Genomic DNA, 24,498 nt, shown 5'->3' with positions numbered 1-24,498 from the left:
ACTATAACTCATCATATTTTTATGTTTAACAGATGGAATATAATGTAAAAAAGCCTTAGCCAGATGAAAGTAGATAATATAAGTACTATAGAAAAATGTTTATGTAAGTAATGTAGGATTTGTGGTTTTTAAAGGCTAGGTAAATGTGTTCCCTGTTCAACAATTCTTCAGCATTCAGACATTGGTGTCAACGAAGAGAGGAGAAAAGCAACTTTATTACAAAGACCTATGCAGGAAAACCAAGCAATGATTATTGGGAAGTTTTTGTTCGAACCTGAAGAGATAGAAGTTAAAAAAGATATTCTGTAGGTACAATATGTGGAAAGCAAGAAGGCGGAGAATAAGCTTGAAGCAAGCCAATGCAATTGCAGGCGTATAAATCAGAAGAAGAATGGGCCGCTCATTGTTGTAATTTTTGTTTTGTCCAACCCCCGCTAGTAGCAAATTCCAGGCACGCACGCTCATATTTTGTTTACGCTTAGTGCTTAGTCAACCTGCTTAGTCGTAGCATCCATATTCCTGGCTTAACCCGCGCCCTGCTGGGGGGGGGGGGGTGTTTGAACACCCCCCTTGTGGTTTTTTGCAAATATCTCAAAAACGGTACACCTTATCATACATCAATTCTACACATGTTGTGAAAATTTCAGACCAAGGTCATTCAAGGTCAGGTCACCAGGTCACTTGAAGTGAACTCACCTCATAAAAAGTTTCAATGTCTGTCATAGCTACACCGAGTGACCGATCGCTTTGAAACTTTCAGCGATTACTAAGAGCAATAGCATGTACAAAATGTATATCTCAGAATTTTGATATCGATGACCTAAGGTCAGGTCAATTTTGCGACCTCCCCATTATAAGTCAATGGGAGAAAATTGAAATGCGCCTCTTTTGGACGAAAGACATTATAAACACTCCCAAACACCGAATTACAAGTGGTTTAGACACACTGAACTTGAAAATGGTGTCCATGACCCTTGTTTATGCCCTGAGGTCATCTTAGGTCACGAATGGTCACGAAAAGTGGTTCCATTGTACACCAACCACAAGACATAGCAAATGTCTTGAACAGCCAATACAAAAAGGTTTTGTTACTGAAAACGGGACAGTCACTCCAAATCTAGCGAGCAGTCGCACAAACGAAGAAATGCAACCAGTGACTATTGATTATCAGGGTGTTTTAGGTCTCCTGGAAAATATTAAAATCCACAAAGCATGTGGACCTGATGGTATTTGTGGAACCATTCTTAAACGCTGTGCTAAGGTAGCTGCTATGTTCCTAACATTTATATTTAAACAGTCTCTAAATATAGGAGATATACCAAATGACTGGCGTCAAGCTCTGGTTCATCCCGTTTTTAAAGGGGGTAATGCAAACCAAGCAGAAAACTATCGTCCTATTTCGCTAACATGCATTTGCTGCAAGATGATGGAAAGAATATTAGGATCCTCAATTGTAACCTACCTAGAAGACTTAAACCTCTTTTCAGAGAGTCAGCATGGATTTAGAAAACAATTTGTCTTGCGAGTCTCAGTTGATAATGCTTTGCCAAGACACCATGCCTTCAATTGATAAAAGAAACAGTATAGATCTTGTTTTCATTGACTTTAGCAAGGCTTTCGATAAGGTGCCACATAAGCATCTCATAAACAAACTCAAAATGTACAGCTTAGATGAGAAAGTAATAGGATGGATACAGGCTTTTCTTACCAATAGATCTCAAAAAGTCATTGTGGAAAATTCATACTCAGATGAATTACCTGTCACATCTGGAGTCCCGCAGGGCAGCGTCTTGGGCCCAATTTTGTTTCTTTTGTATATTAACGACCTCCCTGACATAATGAAATGCAAGGTAAGAATGTATGCAGATGACGTAGTCCTGTACACGGAGGTCAGAAGTGATCAGATATCAAGCGACACCTTACAGACAGATTTAGATGAATTGTCACGATGGTGCAAAAACTGGAATATGACTATTAATGTTAAAAAGTGTGCTATAATGCGAATGTCCAGACAAAAATGTGCAAAAACACCGAAATATTATCTAAATGGTTTAGAAGTCCAGGTAGTTAAAGAATATAAGTACTTAGGCGTTCACCTTTCGGGTACATGTAATTGGCAAAAACATATACAATATGTTACAAGTAAAGGAAATCAAATGTTGAGATTTGTCAAAAGAAATTTTAGAGGCTGCCCGCAGACTGTTAAGGAAAGCGTCTATTTGACCTTAGTCAGGCCACTGCACAGTGGGGATTTTTCCGATCTAGCACGTATTTATTCGTAGAGGGCAAACCATAGGTAGAATTGTAGCCAGATTGTGCACAGATGTTGGCTGGTGTGTCCTGGTGAGAATTTTACCTGTAAATGTGCATAATCAACATAGTATAGGGGGTTCAATTGGACCCCCCGCTCAGCCGTTTGGCCCCTGATCAAGCTAGAGCTTCGCGGCAAAGTCAAGCGTGCTGCCTATGACGAAATTAGGCCGAATATATCCAATTTCAAAGTCCAAGGTCATAAGCTGACTTTCCAAGTCAGTTTAATGACCCAACTAAAGTTGGGAAATCGAGACCTCTTGAAACTTCGCAAAGTTAGGGTGTTACGGGGTATTTTGGGGTGCTGATCACGAATTTCATGTTAGTTTTGATCACAGACGATGTCTTTATGCATTTAGGCCAGGTCGGGTCAGGTCAGGTTAGATCAATTAGTAGGCGTCCTGCCGGCCATCCATAGAAGTGTCACCTACTACTGATAGCTTCGTAACATGGAACGAAGGCACTAGAACTACTTCGTAAGTATTCAAATGGCTGCTAAAATCGAAATCAGCACCAAAAACTACCCTAGAAACAAGTAAAACTCGAAAAAGTGAACCAAGGTCATCAAAAGGTCAATGACCTTGATTTGACCTTCACGTGACCTTGACACCCACCATTATGCATGGCACCAACATCATTTCACATATTTGAACGTTTAAAACCACAAAAAGACTGGAAACCGCGGATAATGTGAGCTGGCATACGCCGAATCGCGATTCCGGCCAAACATGGTCTCGAGAAATATGCCACAGGTCAAAGGTCAGTTGGGTCAGAGTCATGAAATTTTTAGGTTAGATGTAAAATTGATGATCTCGAGGGTACCGAAAGTTTCGGCGCGATCGGCCGCTTTTTGCGCGAGTAATTTGCGGAAAACCATGGGGTTTTATCCGAACCCTTCCCCCTCCCCCTCCCCACAAGTGCGATGGTTATAAGGTTACGGTATGTATAATTTACGCTTGTCATCCTATTCCTAATGAATGTGTCTCAGAAAATATGCATCATATAAATCACGAAGTAAAATTATTCGCCTATGTCCGGAACATACCTATATCGTGCTGTTTGCCCTAGCGCTCCTCAAGTGGGGTGTTAAGATACTCTAATGTGAATATTCCGTGTTCAGGCAAGTTTCGGCAGCCAAACTAGGCGTTGTCTTGTGCAGAAGAAAGTGGCGAATTCCATAGGATATATTTCAGAGTGGAAAAGTGTGGAGAACATTGTTGATTTCCTACATTTATTTAGAATACCATTCCTTCAATATGGTGTCTGTAAGGGTTTTTTGTAAAGGGCATTTTTGTGACCTTAGTAAGGTTGTGGCATACTTTTTGTTTGCCATTCCATTCCTAATAAAGGTGCCTTTCAGACGATATGCAACTTTAAGACCTCGCAAGATTAAAACCAACAGGACAGGACAATGAAATTGAGCTATACTTTCGGGCCTTGCTGAGCCCATTGAGTAATCACGCATGAGTGTGAACTTTGGGCGCATGTTTCCTAGTTTTGCTGTGGACATACAGATAAAACAATGCCATATATGAAAAATTCAGACATTTCTTAGCCCTACTGACACAAAAAAATCAACAAAAATCCAAAAAATATTTTTTGAATTAATAGGCGCTAGATCGGAAAAATCCCCACTGTGCACTGTTAGAATATTCAAGCTGTGTCTGGGATCCAAGTGCAGAGGGAACGAAGCATGAACTAGAAATGATACAAAGACGTGCTGTAAGATTTGTTTTAGATGATTATTCGAGGGATAGTAGTTAGTACCTAGTGTTAGCAGGATGTTGTCTGATATTGGCTGGAAAAATCTAGAGGCCCGACGCCGAGCTGCTAGATTATGCTTGATGTTTAAATTATGCAGTGGCTTTAGCAGATTAGATGTCAGTGGCATCCTCATACAACCTGATTACATAGGAAGAAATGATCGCAGCAAAAAGGTTAGACGACTTCAATCACGACTTTTGTCCTATCACAACTCATATTTTCCTCGAACTATCCGTGACTGGAACAACTTGCCTGCGAGGCTCATAGAAGCAGAAAGTGCCGCAGCTTTCCAAAAATATGTCTTAGAAGAAAATAACAATTAGTTTTTATTAACAATAGTAGTCCCCTTGCGAACGACAAATGCTTGAAATCAATTGTATGTCGACTATTTTCACATTACATAACTTATGCTCTGTGTACTGTGTGCCTATCATTGTAAAAATGTCAAAATGTGCATGGAACGAACGTGTGCGATTGTCGTTAGAAATGAGAGAGCAACCTGAATGTGATTGCGTATGACTGTTAGATGGATGAATGCTGGTCATCGTCATCGTCATGAGTTTTAGCAAACATCACCAAGGCCATTCTTTGGCAACTGTGATTGTGTCGCATGAATATATGAATATATGAATGGTATCTAACAGTTTTTCGCAAATAACTTTTGATAGAGGCATGCTAGAGCGATGAAAACGCCTTAGATGTGTTCAGCTCGACGATACGGATCGACTGGTATGCAACATGACCCTTTCCGGTCAGGTCATGACCTTGACCTGAGGTCAAATTTTCAAGTTGACCTTTCAAGGTCAAGTTATAGTTCATTCGATGCGTCTTGACGAGAGGAACACGATGCCGGTGAAAGTAAGCTCGTACAAGGCTTGGGTCAAAAGTTATTGCATTAAAACTGTTTCCGAAAAAATCGGCTATTTTTGCAGTTTTTGCCCCCTGCAGGCAAAACCGTTGAAGTTAGGTCAAATCTGAGAGAATTACTCAGAAAGGGCGTTAAAAGGGCTATCGAATGCGCTTTTTCGCGGCGTTGTAGCTCTATTGGTTCCCGAGTTATGCGTTGGCTTCTTGGAAATTGTCGACATTCGACCTGGAAATCGGCGAAATTTTGCCTTCAATGACCTCTGGTGACCTGACCTTTGACCTGACCAAAAAATTGACCGAAGTGATTTCGTCATTATTTTTGACGCCCTTTCGAACGCCGCCTTCCGCGTATCGCTACGTGGCCCAAGAGGCGAGTTACAAGGGGGGGTGTTCAAACCCCCCCAGCAGGGCGTGGAAATCCAGGACCCCCAGCCGGGCGCGGGTTAAGTGACAGTGAAGAAACAAGGGGTGCCGTTACAAAGGCTATACCCCGATCTACATCTACATCTACATCTTTCGAGGTCAAAACATACATAATTCGATGCGGGTTGACGAGAGGATCACGATGGTGTCATTTGTTAGTTTCTAGCTTGGCTACTTCGAAAGTTATTCGAGAAAAACTTCATTTCTAGCGCCGCCATTTCGACTTGTTCTACCCCTGTCCCCTGTGACGTAATCTTTGACCTGACCTGAAAATGACCTGTGTAAAAATTGTAGACCTTGTCCGTGCGTACCCCATGCCGTTTACTGCTTGTCGTTATCTTGCTTCGTTCTCGAGATCTCAGGGGGGGGGGGGGTTCAACCGCCCTGCCCTCGACAATTCTAAGTTGGCGCAGACCCCCGTCGGTGCGCTGGTTAAAGGGAGATTATGACCTTTTTCCACAAAATCTGAGTTAGGACCATTTTCTGACAAAACACAACAAGTTATAATGTAAATTAAAACCATTTTGCTCAATTCGGTACCTTGCCGCAAATATCTCAACTTGAAGTCACGTTAGCGGGGAGCGCTGAAAATGACCGTTGAATAAGTACTTACATCACTTTTTGGTACTTGCATGTAATTTTGTAAAATGAGCGTATTCATTACATTTGATCTTCATCACATCTAGTTAGTTAATGGTCGTCTATAGTGCCTTCAAAAGATATTCATGGTTTGGGGGTGGTTTATGTCTAAATTTACGCAACTATTTTTCCTGTTCATCATCTGTCGCCATATGCTGCTATTTTAGTAGCAACGACTCAATTTTGAATCGGTCCCGCCGACTGCACAATAAAAGAAGATAGATACAACACTTTTGCGGCATCACTGAAAAACTTATGCAGTACTGTTATCAAAATTCTCATAACACCGTTCGACAAACCTGAAGTCTTTTTGAAATAAATATGCTTGTATTTTTCGCTTCAGGCTCTGAGGCCAAAATAATGAATTTCGTAGTCGCAATCGCAAGATTTGGCTGCGTTTCTGGCGCTTGCCGTTCATTTGTGGCGCAAAATAATATTTGGAAACAAAGAAGAGTAGGCACTATGTACCCCCGAATTAGAATCTAATTAATTCTAAACCGAATCAACTCTAATTTAAATACGAATCTTTACAACCAAGCAACGACAAGGCGATAACATAAACAAAAACCCAAGCGTCGCTGTTTGAAACAAAAGCGCCATATACTGCGACTTTTTTATAGAGAAGGACAACGCATTTCGGTGGGTGTTACAAGTACTGCAAGTACTGCTTCTTTTTTGCAAAAATAAAAACCTTTTTCACATACGAAAATGTGCTAGGAAATTTTCATATTTTATAGAAACTACAGTAGAAATAGTATAGATGTCGAGTAATTTTTATTTAAGAAAAAAGAAAGCTCATTATCTCCCTTTAAGGTGTTCTAACATCTATATCTTCCGAATCCCTACCCTCCCACTGCCTCGGAGCTAAATGCGTTATGGATCATTGGATACAAACTCAAACTGACTTGCAAACCTTAGTTAAAAGGGGACATTTCACAATATAGTTAGATATCACTAAAGCGACTGAGTGGAGTGACTTACAAGGATAAAACTTCATCTCAGAAACGACGAAGAGAAAATTTGTTTGGAATTCCACTTACGGACCTCGCTCCCTACCCCTCCCCCCTGGTCGTCAGGATTATTTCACCAGACCTGGCATGGCTAATGTCGGCCGACCTGTGACGCCCCCCTCCCCCCCCAAAAAAAAACTTTCGCCTAGATCCGCCCCTGAACGTAAAACGAAAGACCTGGCTCATTGCCAGCGAGTAACTTCTCCATTCCTCCTGCTATATCCTTGTGCTAGCGAGAATGCAAAATTAAAAGTGTTGACAGTGTTGCGTGCCGGGCAGGTGAAGGACGCGCTGCTGGGCGGCGGCAGGGGCGATGGCGATTACAGCTACACGGTGACGCAGGAGGCCGGCGGCCACAGCGCCAAAGCGCGGCTGCGGCAGCGGACCGAGCAGTGCCGCCAGTGTGAGTACCGGCCTCAGTACCAGCCTCAGTGTCAGTACCGGCCTCAGTGCCAGCCTCAGTGTCAGTACCGGCCTCAGTGCCAGCCTCAGTGTCAGTACCGGCCTCAGTGCCAGCCTCAGTGTCAGTACCGGCCTCAGTGCCAGCCTCAGTGTCAGTACCGGCCTCAGTGCCAGCCTCAGTGTCAGTACCGGCCTCAGTGCCAGCCTCAGTGTCAGTACCGGCCTCAGTGCCAGCCTCAGTGTCAGGACCGGCCTCAGTGCCAGCCTCAGTGTCAGGACCGGCCTCAGTGCCAGCCTCAGTGTCAGGACCGGCCTCAGTGCCAGCCTCAGTGTCAGGACCGGCCTCAGTGCCAGCCTCAGTGTCAGTACCGGCCTCAGTGCCAGCCTTAGTGTCAGTACCGGCCTCAGTGCCAGCCTCAGTGTCAGTACCGGCCTCAGTGCCAGCCTCAGTGTCAGTACCGGCCTCAGTGCCAGCCTCAGTGTCAGTACCGGCCTCAGTGCCAGCCTCAGTGTCAGTACCGGCCTCAGTGCCAGCCTCAGTGTCAGTACCGGCCTCAGTGCCAGCCTCAGTGTCAGGACCGGCCTCAGTGCCAGCCTCAGTGTCAGGACCGGCCTCAGTGCCAGCCTCAGTGTCAGTACCGGCCTCAGTGCCAGCCTCAGTGTCAGTACCGGCCTCAGTGCCAGCCTCAGTGTCAGTACCGGCCTCAGTGCCAGCCTCAGTGTCAGTACCGGCCTCAGTGCCAGCCTCAGTGTCAGTACCGGCCTCAGTGCCAGCCTCAGTGTCAGTACCGGCCTCAGTGCCAGCCTCAGTGTCAGTACCGGCCTCAGTGTCAGTACCGGCCTCAGTGCCAGCCTCAGTGTCAGTACCGGCCTCAGTGCCAGCCTCAGTGTCAGTACCGGCCTCAGTGCCAGCCTCAGTGTCAGTACCGGCCTCAGTGCCAGCCTCAGTGTCAGTACCGGCCTCAGTGCCAGCCTCAGTGTCAGTACCGGCCTCAGTGCCAGCCTCAGTGTCAGTACCGGCCTCAGTGCCAGCCTCAGTGTCAGTACCGGCCTCAGTGCCAGCCTCAGTGTCAGTACCGGCCTCAGTGCCAGCCTCAGTGTCAGTACCGGCCTCAGTGCCAGCCTCAGTGTCAGTACCGGCCTCAGTGCCAGCCTCAGTGTCAGTACCGGCCTCAGTGCCAGCCTCAGTGTCAGTACCGGCCTCAGTGCCAGCCTCAGTGTCAGTACCGGCCTCAGTGCCAGCCTCAGTGTCAGTACCGGCCTCAGTGCCAGCCTCAGTGTCAGTACCGGCCTCAGTGCCAGCCTCAGTGTCAGTACCGGCCTCAGTGCCAGCCTCAGTGTCAGTACCGGCCTCAGTGCCAGCCATAGTGTCAGTACCGGCCTCAGTGCCAGCCTCAGTGTCAGTACCGGCCTCAGTGCCAGCCTCAGTGTCAGTACCGGCCTCAGTGCCAGCCTCAGTGTCAGTACCGGCCTCAGTGCCAGCCTCAGTGTCAGTACCGGCCTCAGTGCCAGCCTCAGTGTCAGTACCGGCCTCAGTGCCAGCCTCAGTGTCAGGACCGGCCTCAGTGCCAGCCTCAGTGTCAGGACCGGCCTCAGTGCCAGCCTCAGTGTCAGTACCGGCCTCAGTGCCAGCCTCAGTGTCAGTACCGGCCTCAGTGCCAGCCTCAGTGTCAGTACCGGCCTCAGTGCCAGCCTCAGTGTCAGTACCGGCCTCAGTGTCAGTACCGGCCTCAGTGCCAGCCTCAGTGTCAGTACCGGCCTCAGTGCCAGCCTCAGTGTCAGTACCGGCCTCAGTGCCAGCCTCAGTGTCAGTACCGGCCTCAGTGCCAGCCTCAGTGTCAGTACCGGCCTCAGTGCCAGCCTCAGTGTCAGTACCGGCCTCAGTGCCAGCCTCAGTGTCAGTACCGGCCTCAGTGCCAGCCTCAGTGTCAGTACCGGCCTCAGTGCCAGCCTCAGTGTCAGTACCGGCCTCAGTGCCAGCCTCAGTGTCAGTACCGGCCTCAGTGCCAGCCTCAGTGTCAGTACCGGCCTCAGTGCCAGCCTCAGTGTCAGTACCGGCCTCAGTGCCAGCCTCAGTGTCAGTACCGGCCTCAGTGCCAGCCTCAGTGTCAGTACCGGCCTCAGTGCCAGCCTCAGTGTCAGTACCGGCCTCAGTGCCAGCCTCAGTGTCAGTACCGGCCTCAGTGCCAGCCTCAGTGTCAGTACCGGCCTCAGTGCCAGCCTCAGTATCAGTACCGGCCTCAGTGACGCCAGCGCAATTATTTTTGTAGGGTAGATTCATCCTTTCTGTCAAGATAGGTACTGGACTGCTCTCGATGCATGTAGACTCATAACGCATATTGCACGTGTCATGTGCAAAACGAACAGGCGTCAATTTGCAATAATTTTGATAACTCGAACAACGACCGATCGCACAGAAACTTGGCATGCATGTAGGCCCAACAGGACAATGCATTGCCATGTGTCACGGTTGGGGTGCTACTGCACGTACGCCACGTACAGGGGTCGCTTTCAGATCTTGAGAACGTCTAGGCCGGCTGTGCTCAAATTTGTTTAAGTGTCATTAGGCTAGGTAAGGATATTAATGTGTCAAAAGGTTAGGTTAAGGCCGCCCCACACTGGACCTCGCATGCAGTGGCGTAGCCAGAAATCGGCGAAAGGGGGGGCCATGGTGCTCGAGGGGGGCGACTTTGCCCCTTGAGAGGGGCGCCATTGTGAGCTAGTGTCAGGGGCGTCAGTCTAAAATGTAACGTCATATATTCATGCATGATTTACTAGGTGTTGCAAAATACGAGGATAAGAACCAGGTTTCGCTTTTTTCCATAAAATCCAATTAATGCAATTTGCAGCCCGGTGTTTTTTATCAAAAACCTTGATCTTTATGCATATTTAGCACGATATAGGAAACGAGCTCAGTCTACGGACATTTTATTCTCAAAATACGCACCCATGCGAATTCGAAACGGTAAAATATACGTTGATCGATAGGCACAATCTTTATTCTTTGCAAAAAAAAAAAATACAGGTTCACTCACTGATCCCAAGTGACCTGTGAACTGCAGCCTCTGGTCAACCGGGGTGGCCGTGCTTAGAATCTCAGACCGCACGCATGTAGGATTCACGCTGCGACTAATTGCCTAAATTGAGTCAAGGAAAGACTTGAACATTTAAGACTATGATATCCACCATGAGATCCAAACTCATTGTCATACCAGCAGCGACTGCAGTCAGAGGCGACCGAACGCTGACCTGACACGTTCTGGATTTTTTTTTCTCCACAAATCACCTCTACCATTCGATGTCCAGTGCGCGAAGCCCCTACTTGTGGACATGCATGACTGCATGAGTGCCAGATGGGTGAGGCGTGAGACTGTCCCATATAGTGACACGAAGGTTTATGATGTCTTCGGCCGACGTAGTATAGAAGACGACTTTTGATGATGAGTGTGCATGATCGACTTTGAATAAGCGCCATAGAGACTTGCTGATCTCACCGAACATTCGCCTTGCGTAATCCCCTGACCAAATATCTACATTGAGGGCCAGGTCAATTTTGTGACCTCTCATTACCTATTAGTTAACCCTCGCCGTGCTGGTGGCCTGTGTTTTCCGTGTCGTGCTGGGGGGAGGGGGGGGGGCGTTTTCACGCGCCCCTCTAACTCGGCTCCTGGGCCACGTAGCGACACGCGGTAAGGGGCAATCAAAAGAGCGTAAAAAATAATGACGGAAAGACTTCGTTTAAGTTTTAGGTCAGTGTAATAGAAAATTGGACAACCGAACACCAGTTATGCCAAAAAGTCTCTCTGTATTCACAAAAATGCTCCAAATAAATTTGCACGTAAAATTATTTCCGCGTGAAATAATTTCACGCACTTAATTCAACTCACCTCTTCTGACACACCTCTTCAAGATCACTAAAACACTCAACACACACAAAATATCAAAAATGCTGACTTCGGTCACGAAACCGGCCAAGCAACACTTCGCTGGTCACAGAACCGCGGGCACCATAATCGGCTACCAAACCGTGCACCTTATCGGTCACCAAACCGGAGCACATCGCCGCTCACCACCCGGGCACCATCACCGGGCACCACCGCCGGTCTCCAGCACCGGTCTTCATCACCGGGATCTATCACCGGGATCCATCACCGGGCTCCATCACCGGAATCTATCACCGGGATCCGATCCATCACCGGGCTCCATCACCGGGATCCATCACCGGGATCCATCTCCGGGCTCCTCCAGCACCGGTCTCCATCACCGGTCTCAACCACCGGGATCCATCACCGGGATCCAGCACCGGGATCCAGCACCGGGCTTCGTCACCGGTATCCAAATCAGACGAAATCGAATCTATCGTTGCTCGTTGGTTCGTTCTCGTCTCGCCTCTTCGCCATTTCAGTAGCTTTGTTCGTATTCCCTGTCGAATTATATACAATACCGAAGACCGAAATAAGGCCGAAATAGCTTGTAATAGAAAATTAGACAACCGAACACCAGTAACTGTGATCTTCAGAAGCGCGTCGGACGCTCTGGAGGGGCGTCATTGGGCTTGAATGGGGCAACTTTAGTCTGAAGCGGGACGACTTCAGTCTCAAGGGGGAGGCGCTAGTGGCTCTTGAGGGCGCTATTGATCTCGGATAGGGCGACTGTGATCTTGAGAAGAGTGCGGGTGCTTTAGAGGGGCGCCAGTGGTTTCAGGGGCGCCATCGATCTTGGATGGGGCCGAATTGGGCATGGCTGTGAACTTCAGAAGGGCGCCGGGTGCTCTAGAGGGGCGCCATCAAGCTTTAATGGGGCGACTGTTCCGTTCAGGTGGGTGCCAGTGGCTCTGCAGGGGCGCCATCGACCCTGGGGGTTCGGAATATTCTGGTTTCCGGAGGGGCGCCCTTCAACATTTGGGGGCTCAGGTCGTATTTGGGGGTGCCCTGGAGAGCATTTAGGTGTCCAGGCACCCCCAAAGAGATATTGAGTTCGATCCCTGCCTGCACAGCACTTTTTAATTCATGTTCTCTCTGTAAAACGGCATCAGCCTAGTCGGCGCTAATTGGGGCGCCATTTGGGCGGCTGGGCGGAAAGGGGGGGCCATGGCCCCCATGCCCCCCCCCCTGTCTACGCCACTGCTCGCATGCTGGTTGCGAGTTTTTGGGTTTTAGGGTTTCTTCAAAATGAAATAATACAATCTAAGCTGAGTGACCCACACTACCATCTAACAAGCGAGTCTGCATGTTTTTAGCTTGCGAGCGACCTTGCATCGCATTCCAATAGTTGATTTTGAGTCAACTTTCGATTTTCCTCGCTGCGAGGTCTGCGAGTTCTGCGAGGTTTGCGGGTTTTTCGTTGGAGTAGAATTTTGGTTCGTTGCGCTGGTATTGCGACTATATGTAAGTTTCTGAAGGTGAACTGACTTCACTGCATTCATGAAGTTACCATAAGGGAACGGTCTAATCATTCTATGAATTAGTATTATGCCCGCAAACTCAAAACCCGCAAACTCGCAACCCGCATGCGAGTTCCAGTGTGGGGCGGCCTTAACCCTCGCCCTCACATGCCATTTTCCCATCCTAGAACGCACATGGGGGGGTTGCCACCCCCCCCCCGCCCCATTTCGTTCCTGTTGGAGATGGAGCTTAGCGGTAAAGACAAAAAAAAAAACTTCTTTGGGAAGAGACGAATCCAATTATACCCAGTTTTACCTTCTCAGGTCAGTCATTGACCTTCCAGGTCAGGTCAAACTAAATAATGTTGCTGTTTTGGGTCACCGTTGGATATCAAGTGCGCTGCTTATCATATACCGATGACGATGCTGTTTTCTGTTGCCAAGCCAGCTAGAACCTCGTCGTTATTCTGTTCGCTGCTACCCTTGGTAGCTCGGCTCTCGCACGCGGACCCGCGCACGCCAGCGTCAGGCTTCCGACTGTATTAACAAACCGGGCGGGCGGCTCTCAGCATATGGCAGCATCATGTGGCAACACTTTGCCTTCATAATGGAACAGTTGTCACACTACCCGACCAGATTTTTGCTGCTGCGGTCATTTCAGGTCAAGTTAGGTCAAGGTCAATTATATGTGTTTGTATGTCTGTGTGTGTCTGTGTGCATACTGATGTGTGCACCGATTGTTTTTGTGTCCAATGTCCATATTACATGAAATCATGATCTGAGAAGCTTTTACCAAAAATGCAGTCAAAAAAATTCACAAAAAGTAAATTCAGCTTGCCTAAAACGCAATTATCTTAGATGACCTAGGTTGACCTTGACCCTGACCTTGACACCTGTACATCGTCGAACATGTTCCATGATAGGTGGGAGGTAAGACTGGCAAAAAAGGCCGAAATCAAGGTGTCAAAAGCTCACAAGGCCCATGGCAAACGCAAGATGTTGAGAATTGGCAATTTGGGTCATGACATGACCTGAAAAACAAGGTCATATTACCGAAACCAAAAATCACAGAAACTTGAAATTTTCAGGGGACATCAAGAAAGCATAGAGGAGCAGCTATACGAAAAATAAAATCAGCCTTCTAGCTCTAAAAATGTTGAGCGCAGAGCAGAAAGACTACATGGGGGGTGGCAACCCCCCCCCCCCCCCATGTGCGGGCGAGGGTTAAGGAACAGGAATGGAGGGCGGTCATCGTCACTTGACGGATGTTGTTGATCAGACAGTTCGATGGGAAACAATGCCTAAGCGTGCATGTTTTTGGTGGTGGTGGGGAGGGGGGGGGGATTAAATCATGCCCTGGAAACTTAACCCTCGCCCGTATTGGTGTTTTTCCAGCCGCGAAAGTATAAGGGGGGGGGGTCCGTTGGACCCCCTTGCCGTTTCGCCCCTGATCGCGCTAGAGCTTCGCGGAAAAAAAACGAGCATGTTGCCCGTGACGAGAGGAAGCCGATGCTACCCAATTTTAAGGTCCTAGGTCATTGGTTGACCTTCCAGGTCAGGTCAATGACCCAAAAGTCGGGAAAATTGGGACCTGTTAGAACGTCGTAAAGTGTCGCTGCTATGGGTTTTTTCGGGATGCGGATCACGAACATCATGTTAGTTTTGATCACAGATGATGTCTTCATGCATTTGGGCCAGGTCGGGTCAGGTCAGGTCAGGTCAACCAGTAGGGGTCCTGCCGGGTTTTCGTCGTAGGTGTCAACCGCCTCTGACAGCTTCGTAACATGTTACGAAGGCATCAAAACAACTTCGTAAATGTTCATACGGTTGCTAAATTCGAATTCAGCTCCAAAAACTAGCCTAGAAACATGTAAAACTCGAAAAAGTGAAACGAGGTCATCAAAGGTCAATGAACTGACCTGACCTTCAGGTGACCTTGACACCCACCCTAATGCATGGGGGCAACATCATATCACATGTTTAAACGCTTGAAACCACGAAAAGACTGCAAACGCGCGGCTAATGCGAGCCGACATACGCCGAATCGCGATTCCGGCCAAACATGGTCTCGAAAAGTAGGTCACAGGTCAAAGGTCATTTGGGTCAGGGTCATGAAATTTTCAGGGTAGGTGTAAAATTGATCAAATCGAGGGTACTGAAAGTTTCGTTGCGATCGGCCGCTTTTTACGCGAATTATTCGCGAAAAACCGAGGGGGGTCCGTTCGACCCCCCCCCCTATACGGGCGAGGGTTAAGCAAGAATATGCCTTGACCTCAGGACTCATATCAGATCCGCTACCGAATTGTCTCCACATTCCAGGTGTCTAAGATCAATGTCTCTATATTGTGTTGTTCGCTTTCTACTTCCAGATGCATGCGCTTAGAACCATAACAATTTGGGACATTCTGACGTGTGGGTGTTTTTCCATGCGCTTTTAGCCCTCACAGCTATGTTCGTTTAATCGTATCGATACCAAAGTGTCGTAGAAAGGTCTCTCGCGTTAGTACTAGGTCGCTCAAACGTGTCGATCCTTCCGATCTGTTGGATGATTTGCACCGTGTGGACTGGTCTGGAGTTTTAGTAGTCTGTCTGTCTGTTGGGGCATTCCACGTCAAATCGAACAAAAATCGGCTGTTTTGCACCTTACCATCAGCGATTTCATTATAAATTTGTGAGCGAGTTCCTGTGTCGCCCCGAACATTACATTGATGTTTTTTGCACATTCTGACCACAGGTCTTCTAAATATAGGGCATCGAATTTTTACAAAATGTTGCATAGTCTTTATATTTTTGAACGACCATAACTTTGACTGTACTTGTTTGATTTGAATGAAATAAACCTGACTGAAAAGGTAATTTCTTAAGCAATTGTTTAGAATTGCTCCTACTTAAATATATGACCTTGAAATTTGCTCAACTCTGTTCTTAAGCACAAAAATTGAAATAGCAAAAAACACGTCACCTTCGATTTGGCTAATTTTCATATATTTTATTGCCTACCATATTCTTAACAACCTGTGAAAAAATTAGAGTGGGCCATTCATAAGTTTTGAAGAAAATGGCACATATGCAAACGTATGCTAGCACGCGCAGTGGAGGGGGAAGAGTGAATTTCGCCCCACCCCTCCTGTTTTTCGCCAATATCTCATAGTATTAATGCGAAATTAATTATAGCTACCTGTCCAAAATTGAATTGCACATCTCATCGTGCAAGCAAGAAGAAAATCGGTTCACAACTGGTCTAGTAATAGCGGTGTAAAGTGAACATCCTGTCGCCGCGGCGACGCGGCGACTCGGCAGCCGGCGCCGACCGCTATGCGCCGCCTGAATTGTAGACTGTGCCGGGACGGAACGGAACGGTTCCGTCTTTACATCGCGCTCCTTACCGCTGATTACGTTCGATTCGCGTCAAATTTTGTGAGAAGACTAAGAAATGTACAGGCAATCTTATGGTGTAAGAATTTTGAAAATCGGTTGGTAAACAATTGAAATATGAACGTGTAAACACAAAATTGTGATTGCTGCGTTTCCCGCGTCGGCCGATCCCGCCTCAGCCGGCGACATGTTACTCTTAGCAGGTCTCTAACTGCCATGTTTATTATTGGATTAACTAGAAATTCCCCATACATACTCAAAAATGTATATTCTTTCGTATAGTGAAGATACAAAGACGTGAAGATATCGTTGCGTGATAATGTTTTCGTTGAATTTTTGGCTTCATGATGCATTTCCACACAGCTCAAAATTCACCGCAAAATACCGTTTGCCTGAGACACTTTTACTATGGAACTTGAATGCTTGACTACGATGACTATGTATTTCCATTCTCGCAGAGTTTGGGATATCACTAATCAGCAATCATTCATTTCAGAAAGTGTACAAAAGCAAGCATGTCTTGACTCTGTCTTTCAAGGTCACGCGCGGTTGCGTGATATTGATGCATGAAAACGGCGTTTGCCGCGAGAGTTATGAATGGCCCACTTCAATTTTTTCACAGATGGTTAGGAACATTGTGACGGACATAATATGTAAAAATTACCCGAATCGAAGGTGACGTGTTTTTTGCTATTTGTTGAATATTCTAACGAGAGCGCTCCCGGAAATGGTCACGCGAGCGAAGTGTTTTAATTGTTGTAAATATTTTGATTGAAGAAAGGTCAAGGTTTTAGTTCGTTAGTAAGCCTAAGGAGGACAAAAACTTCGCAACGGGGAAAATATTAAGGAAATAGCAAATGTGAAACATTAAAGAGAAATATTCATATAATGTAGACAGTGCATATTACGATAAGGAATTGCTGGTGACCACGATTGAAACGGTAATGTTTTGCGTTAAGATACCGCCTATGAGAGTGTCACTCAAGCAATAAACCCCGTAGAAGATGTCCTTTCGTTCTCTATGACTCAAGAAGACTCCGACTACAAGAAAATATAAAGAAACTATATATATTTATAATTAATAGTACCAGAACATCCCTCCAGGGAATTAACACTATTTAAATTTTTCTGTTTTAATTCAAGGTCAAATGCATTTCAAGGTCACTTCAATTTAATTTTATAATTAAAAATCAAAGCCTTATCAATTGCCTACAAGACCCTGTTAATATCATTTTGATACCAGAAAAGGAACTAGAGTTATAGACATTTAAAAAATTGATGTGTGGCATTTTTGGCTATATTCGATGACCTATATCTCAGCGATACTTTATCAAATTTCGAAAATATTATACGTGACTCAGTTTTGAACCATGCCCAGTCTGCCTGCAAATTTTCAGAAAAATCGAAGGGGATGACGGATTTCGGTGTAGTTGATTTGACGTGGAATGCCCCTGTTACGAACATGTGGTCGTATTTTACCGACCGTCTGTTACCGGTGATAGACAGGCATGCTCCCATCCGACTTGTGACGATCAGAAACCCCGATGCGCCGGCGGTTACGCCGGCCACTCTGGACCTGATGGCGCAGCGGCGGGGCGTGCAGTGCTGCGTCGTGAAGGGAGGTCGCCTGCTTTCCGGGACTTGGATAGGAAAGTCAGGTCCGCTATCAGGCGTGACTGCCGTGCGGACATTGAAGGGAGATTACGAGAGCAAGCAGGCAGCTTCCTCTATCGTGTTGTTCGCCCAGTCATCGCCGGCAAGTGAAGCAGCACTCCCAGCCTTCCTGCCACCACACCCAACGAGCTCAACGCCTACTTTGTGAGTGTCGGACCCCGTGTCGCGGCCGGCCTGTCCGATCTCGGGCCGCCGCCGGACATTCCGTGCCGTCTGCCGCGTGTGGGGGCGTGCGGGTTTCGGGTATCTGGCGTGACTCTGGGCGCCCTGCGGCAGGTCATGCTCTCCATGAAGCGTTCCGGTGCGTGTGGGACTGATGGTATATGCATCCGTATCCTACTCCTGTGTTTTGATGCCATCGGACCCATCCTTATCCACATCATTAATACCTCCCTCACCACTTGTGACATCCCTGATGCCTGAAAACATTCCCTGGTTCATCCTATTTTCAAATCCGGTGACTCAGCCCTCATTCAGATTCAGATTCAGATTCATTGTATTCACGTTAAATCCGCTATTGCGGCTTTTCATCAACGTAACGTCAAACGTTAAAAGAGTTGACATAGCAAAACAGATACACACAATTCAAGCACAAGCACACACATGCATACAAGTCAATCATTCAGTTTGAATCACGCCCCAGGAAGTAGCGTTTCACGGCGGTTTTGAATGCTGGACGACCATTGTAATGGTGCATGAATTCGTTGTACTCCGAGACACCGCTATACAAAAGTTGCCGCCTGCCTGCCTCTGTTCGAATTCGTGGCAGCCTGAACCGGTTCGCATTTCGCGTGTTGTGACCCTGGTCGGACGCTCTGTCCAACTTGCTTGCCATCGCAGTCGGCTGTTGTGTCTCCACAATGCGGTGTACAGAGCACATTCGATGATACAGGGCCATGTCTGGTGCAGTGAGCCACTGCAGATCGCGTAACACATCCGACACTCTGTCATATTTCCTTCGCCCGCTCACAACTCGCGCGCAAAAATTCAGTATTTTCTGAACGCGGTGCAACTCCGTTAGTACCACAGGACACAGGTATTATATAATACTGAACGAGGCCGGTGTAAATAAATTTTCAAGACCGAGGTCCTTACTGGATTTTTGAACGAGGCCGAAGGCCGAGTTCAAAAATCAGTAAGGACTGAGGTCTTGAAAATTTATCACCGGCCGAGTTTGGTATGTATTTTACTGTATGCCAACCATAAATTTATTTTCTGGACCGAAGCTCTTAGCCGACTTAGGAACGAGACCATCCCAAAATGTTGGCTTTAGTGCATTCTGGTAATGCATTTTTGACCGTGGTCAATTTGCTTACACCAGTTATTACCACACCCCTCAGGCTAATGTATTTGAATAGGCCAGGCATACAGTAAAACCGTAAACAGCGATGCAGTAGCGGAGTCGGGAAACAACGAGCGAGGTGACAATGGGCACGATTACGTGGGGCGGCAGAACGTGTTTTGCGTGGTTTAACCCGGCAGTTGCTGGGGTATTTCGCCACCCACCGTTTGCTGGGGGGGGGGGGGCGTTAAACGCCCCCAGCCGACAACTCAAGAACCAATAGGCGCAGCGAAACGCACGAGGCGGCAAACGAAAGAACGCGACGAGACGCTTCAGATGAATACTTTAAAGTTGAATTTTGAGGTCACAGGTCGGGTCAAGGTCAGGTCAAACACCTGAAATCGGGCTTTCAGTAGCATGGACTTCAGGACTTCGCAATGGGCGCCTCTCGTCATCAGCTCTGCCAAAACGGTGCACAATCCATCATATAAGGCCTACAAGAGTGTCAGCTCCATGTAGGGGTCAGTCATGCATAGGTGTACCTGCACCTGCAGGGTTGTGGCGACCAAAACTGGTCTGGATAGCAGGATCAATGCTGGATGTACCATCTGCCAAGCTTATGTCACCTTGAGAGCTCATCTGGGGCTCAACCGTGGATTTCTTTTATCAGATCAGAGGAAGACCTTGCTACCGGCGCTTCTGATTTCCTCCAAAATCTTTTGGGCCATGTGAAGCCGCTTCTCCTTGGATGCCGCCGAAATTAGGTGTCAACGTTGCATCGTGTATGACTCAAAGCCCAAATCGTCGTTAATGATTCTCCTGATCGTTTTGGGTGAAAAATCGAGGTCGCCGCCGTTTTTGGTACATCTTATCATACATCAATTCTACACATGTGCAAATTTCAGACCAAGGTCATTCAAGGTCAGGTCACCAGGTCACTTGAAGTGACCTCACCTCATAAAAAGTTTCAATGTCTGTCATAGCTACACCGAGTGACCGATCGCTTTGAAACTTTCAGCGATTGCTAAGAGCAATAGCATGTACAAAATGTATATCTCAGAATTTTGATATCGATGACCTAAGGTTAGGTCCATTTTGCGACCTCCCCATTATAAGTCAATGGGAGACAATTGAAATGCGCCTCTTTTGGACGAAAGACATTATAAACACTCCCAAACACTGAATTACAAGTGGTTAAGTCACACTGAACATGAAAATGGTGTCCGTGACCCCTGTTTATGCCCTGAGGTCATCTTAGGTCACGAATGGTATCTAACAGTTTTTCGCAAATTACTTTTGATAGAGGCATGCTAGAGCGATGAAAACGCCTTAGATGTGTTCAGCTCGACGATACGGATCGACTCATATGCAACATGACCCTTTCCGGTCAGGTCATGACCTTGACCTGAGGTCAAGGTCAGGTCATGACCTTGACCTGAGGTCAAATTTTCAAGTTGACCTTTCAAGGTCAAGTTATAGTTCATTCGATGCGTCTTGACGAGAGGAACACGATGCCAGTAAAAGTAAGCTCGTACAAGGCTTGGGTCAAAAGTTATTGCAGAAACACTGTTTCCGAAAAAATCGGCTATTTTTGCAGTTTTTGCCCCCTGCAGGCAAAACCGTTGACGTTAGGTCAAATCTGAGAAAATTACTCAGAAAGGGCGTTAATAGGGCTATCGAATGCGCTTCTCCGCGGCGCTGTAGGGGAAGGTGGGGTAAGACGGACCAGCTAAGGTTTGAGGCCGCATATCTTGCTACACTGCTCTCGTAATTCATATTATTTATAGTCTTCGGAATGCTCAATCCTTCCTCTGTTGATATGTGTAAAGACTAAATTTCAAATTAAAGAAATCTAGGTGGTGGATGCTCTTAAAGAGGGACATGTCAAAAACTCAGACAATAAAAAATGTGGGGTAAGACGGACCACCCAGCAGTGCCTGCTATCCGTTCATGTGTGTTACACTTCTGCTCTGTACTCTTGTAAGAAAAAGTAACCAGAATGGTAAAATAACAAAATGAGCCTTTATTCTTTCCTCATGTGTGATGGAAGTGCAGCTAAAAGCTGGGAACATGTGTGTTGCTTGTCGTTTAACATGAATGCATGCTAACTGAGCACTTGCATGCATGGCTCACATGCAACAAAGACTCCTTCCTGAAAAATTAGCTTACTTTAACTTGTGTCAATGTTTTGGAAAAGAACTTTCCATATGCAGGGTACAATGGACCACCGCAGGGTAAGATGGACCACAGTGGTCCGTCTTGCCCCAAAGCTAAATTCTGTCATTATCATGACGCATATGTCAAATAGCCCAACATTGCAAAACCTTGCCTTTCCTAAAGTGTGACTATAACTAAGTTTATAACTTTGTTCTTCACAGTTAAGTGCAAAATAGAAACTAATCATGCAAGAAAGGCGCCGTAATTGAATCACCCGTAGACCTCTTATATTAGATCGGTTTGACGAAAAACAACATTTTTCTCAATAACTTAAAAGCTATGCATCCTAGCAGCATGAGCTCAAGGTGGCCATTGTTACGAAGGAAAACAAACATAGTGAGTGCATAAAGCAGTAGATACCAGCAGCGGTTCAGCCGGGAGGGCTGGTGGTCCGTCTTGCCCCGCTGGGCCGTCTTACCCCACCTTCCCCTAGCTCTATTGGTTCCCGAGTTATGCGTTGGCTTCTTGGAAATTGTCGACATTCGACCTGGAAATCGGCGAAATTTTGCCTTCAATGACCTCTGGTGACCTGACCTTTGACCTGACCAAAAAATTTACCGAAGTGATTTCGTCATTATTTTTGACGCTCTTTCGAACGCCGCCTTCCGCGTATCGCTACGTGGCCCAGGAGCCGAGTTAGAAGGGGGGGGGTGTTCAAACACTCCCCCCCCCCAGCAGGGCGTGGAAATCCAGGACCCCCAGCCGGGCGCGGATTAAGGCATTTCATTAGATTGTTAACAGTTTTTATGGCAACACCGAGCTGTTTTGGAACGCTTCGGACGCTGTGGCCAGCCTGCATCGGCACCGCAATTTGGGCTCTTTTTGTAATCTCCGCCATAGCTCATCAACAGCCATGACGAAATTAAAAACGATCATAACAATTATACACGAGTCAGTTGGGAAGCCGCATGCCAAATTTCACTAAAATCTGTCCAAAACTTTTTTAGTTATGGGCTGAAAACAAACAGGTAAATCCTGTGTTCCCGCCGTGTCCCCATCGTGTGTGCTGTGTTCCCGCCGTGTCCCCATCGTGTGTGCTGTGTTCCCGCCGTGTCCCCATCTCGTGTGTGCTGTGTTCCCACCGTGTCCCCATCGTGTGTGTGTTCCCGCCGTGTCCCCATCGTGTGTGCTGTGTTCCCGCCGTGTGCCCGCCGCTTCCCGCTACTCACACCGTGTCCATTCTCCAGTGCTGGCTGGAAGTGAGTCGGAGGAGTCGGCCCCGGAGGAGGAGAGCACGTTCGCGCGTCAAAAGTACGCCACCAGCTCAGTGCGCCTGCGCCGCACGGCAGCCAAGCGGGGCGGCGTGCCTGCCGCCATCCCGCGGGTGCCCGCGCTGCCGACGCGCGCCGGCGGATCACCACTGCGTGAGTCAGTCGGCCGCGCCACGCCCTCCCGCCCTGTGTTTAATATTTATTTTTTGGTATTATTGTTAGGAAATATTTTCTATACGGACAGGTTATTTTTTGGCTGGAAATGGTGCACAAAACCATGACTGGCATCAGTTATTGCTCAAAGGCTTGCCCTGACAAGAAACGAAATACTGATGGGTTATATAATCAATGAATGCATACACCACATCCATTCGGAAGTTTCTGGAATCATTAGTATTTATTACGGTCACGTAATTAATACTATTGACTGGAGACAATTCCGAGTGCATATTTTCGAATGGATGTGGTAAATGCATGAGGTAGGTATACCCAGTAGGTATACCTATCGTGCACCGTCAGCATATGTCTTTGAAGCAAGAACTGCTGCGTATGTGGAAGAACATGGTTTCGTGCACCGCATCAAGCCAGTATAACATGCCCGTATGACGAATATTTCCTGAACATTGACCATAACAATCATGGCAGTTGCACGATCACGCAGATAATTCGAATAAATCATTATCGCCAACCAGATTAGCTTTTACAGCCCATATATGTCCATCAGTTAAGTTAAAAATACAAAGAGTTGAATTAAAGGCAAATAAATGTATTTATATATAAAAAACACCGACCGCAAAACATCTGCTCACATGTGCATGCACAGGTCTGGCCCACTTACATTGCGCGCGCAGGGGAAGGGAGGCGTCTCGACCGCGGGTATAGGCACGATTAGTGCGTCCCGCAGGCCAGAGGGGGTCTCACTCACAGCACGAACACCACAGTTCACAGATTTCACTTTTTACTGCACAAATGCTGGAACAGCCCTCGTCGCTGCTCCAGGCTGCACGGCGGCCGCGCGACAACTGCTGGTTCGAAACCGCCGCGCCGGGGCCCGTTAACGGCGGGCGGCGACCGCTGATTGGTCCGCCAAGTCAGCATGTGTATGCTGACCAGCTGACCAGAGGGCTGTTCACGGTCCCTGTGTGCGGTCGGACCGCACACAGCCTCGAAGCTCCGCCCACTGCGTCCCTACGTCAGCCTTCCGTCACCGCACACAGCGATCGCTGTGGCCACTGGCCACAGCGGACCGTCCACCGCACGCAGCCGTGACGTCAGAACCGCCTACCCATCCCCTACCCCCACGCCTGCTGGACGCACCGCACACACCGCACGCAGCAGTGTGCGGTGCCCGTGAACACCCCTCAGTACAAGTTAGGCGCCGGTTAAATAACCATGCGGCAACAAGTTTCCAAAACTGGTTAAGAAACAAACGTTGAAACAAATGTAGAGTTGGTCTGGATACTGAGAAGTTGGTGTGCATAGTAACTATTGACTCGTAGTTGTCACCTGACAAGCAATGCACCAGACAACGGCTTGTTTAAAAAGTATCAGTTGGTAAACATACCAAGAGATGATTGGTTATATTACACAAGACTTGTCAATTTGGTTTACAGTGTGTAGATCTCTCAGGGAGGCAGCGTGTTTGGCAGGGGCGGAGCCAGGATTTCATTTCGGGAGGGGGGTCAGATCATTTAAAGGGGGACGCTGAGTGCTGTTCGGCACCGCGCAAAATATTTGGTAGCGTGTGACGGCACACTTCGATGACGTCAGCCACCTGGCTTCGCCCACTCTCCGCCGGCCCGCAGAGCCGAGGGCCGCGGCCGCGGCAGTTCGACGCGCGGCGAAACATGGCGCGGATGGACTGGTGGTTTTCGGCTAATAACTGAGTCGTGTTCGAGCAGCGCATCCTATTGTAAAATTTTGCATCACGCATGGGCAGTC

At 47.5% G+C, this 24,498-nt stretch overlaps 1 protein-coding gene across 7 annotated transcripts in view; it reads left to right on the top strand.

Annotated features, from left to right (window-relative positions):
* LOC122383683 (rho GTPase-activating protein 190-like) overlaps window positions 1-24,498 on the top strand; it is a 406,057-nt gene that overhangs the window by 338,575 nt on the left and 42,984 nt on the right. For all 7 annotated transcript variants that reach the window (XM_043370373.1, XM_043370389.1, XM_043370415.1 and 4 more), the window contains 2 exons: window positions 7,293-7,416; window positions 22,534-22,710. In XM_043370373.1, coding sequence (XP_043226308.1) covers window positions 7,293-7,416; window positions 22,534-22,710 — 301 coding nt within the window. The remainder of the gene's footprint in view (window positions 1-7,292; window positions 7,417-22,533; window positions 22,711-24,498) is intronic.

Source organism: Amphibalanus amphitrite, unplaced genomic scaffold, assembly GCF_019059575.1.
Source record: "Amphibalanus amphitrite isolate SeventyFive unplaced genomic scaffold, NRLGWU_Aamphi_draft 000013F_arrow, whole genome shotgun sequence".
Lineage (NCBI taxonomy): Eukaryota > Metazoa > Arthropoda > Thecostraca > Balanomorpha > Balanidae > Amphibalanus > Amphibalanus amphitrite.
Note: the sequence above shows the minus strand (reverse complement) of the source record. Positions and strands in the feature narration are given on the sequence as shown.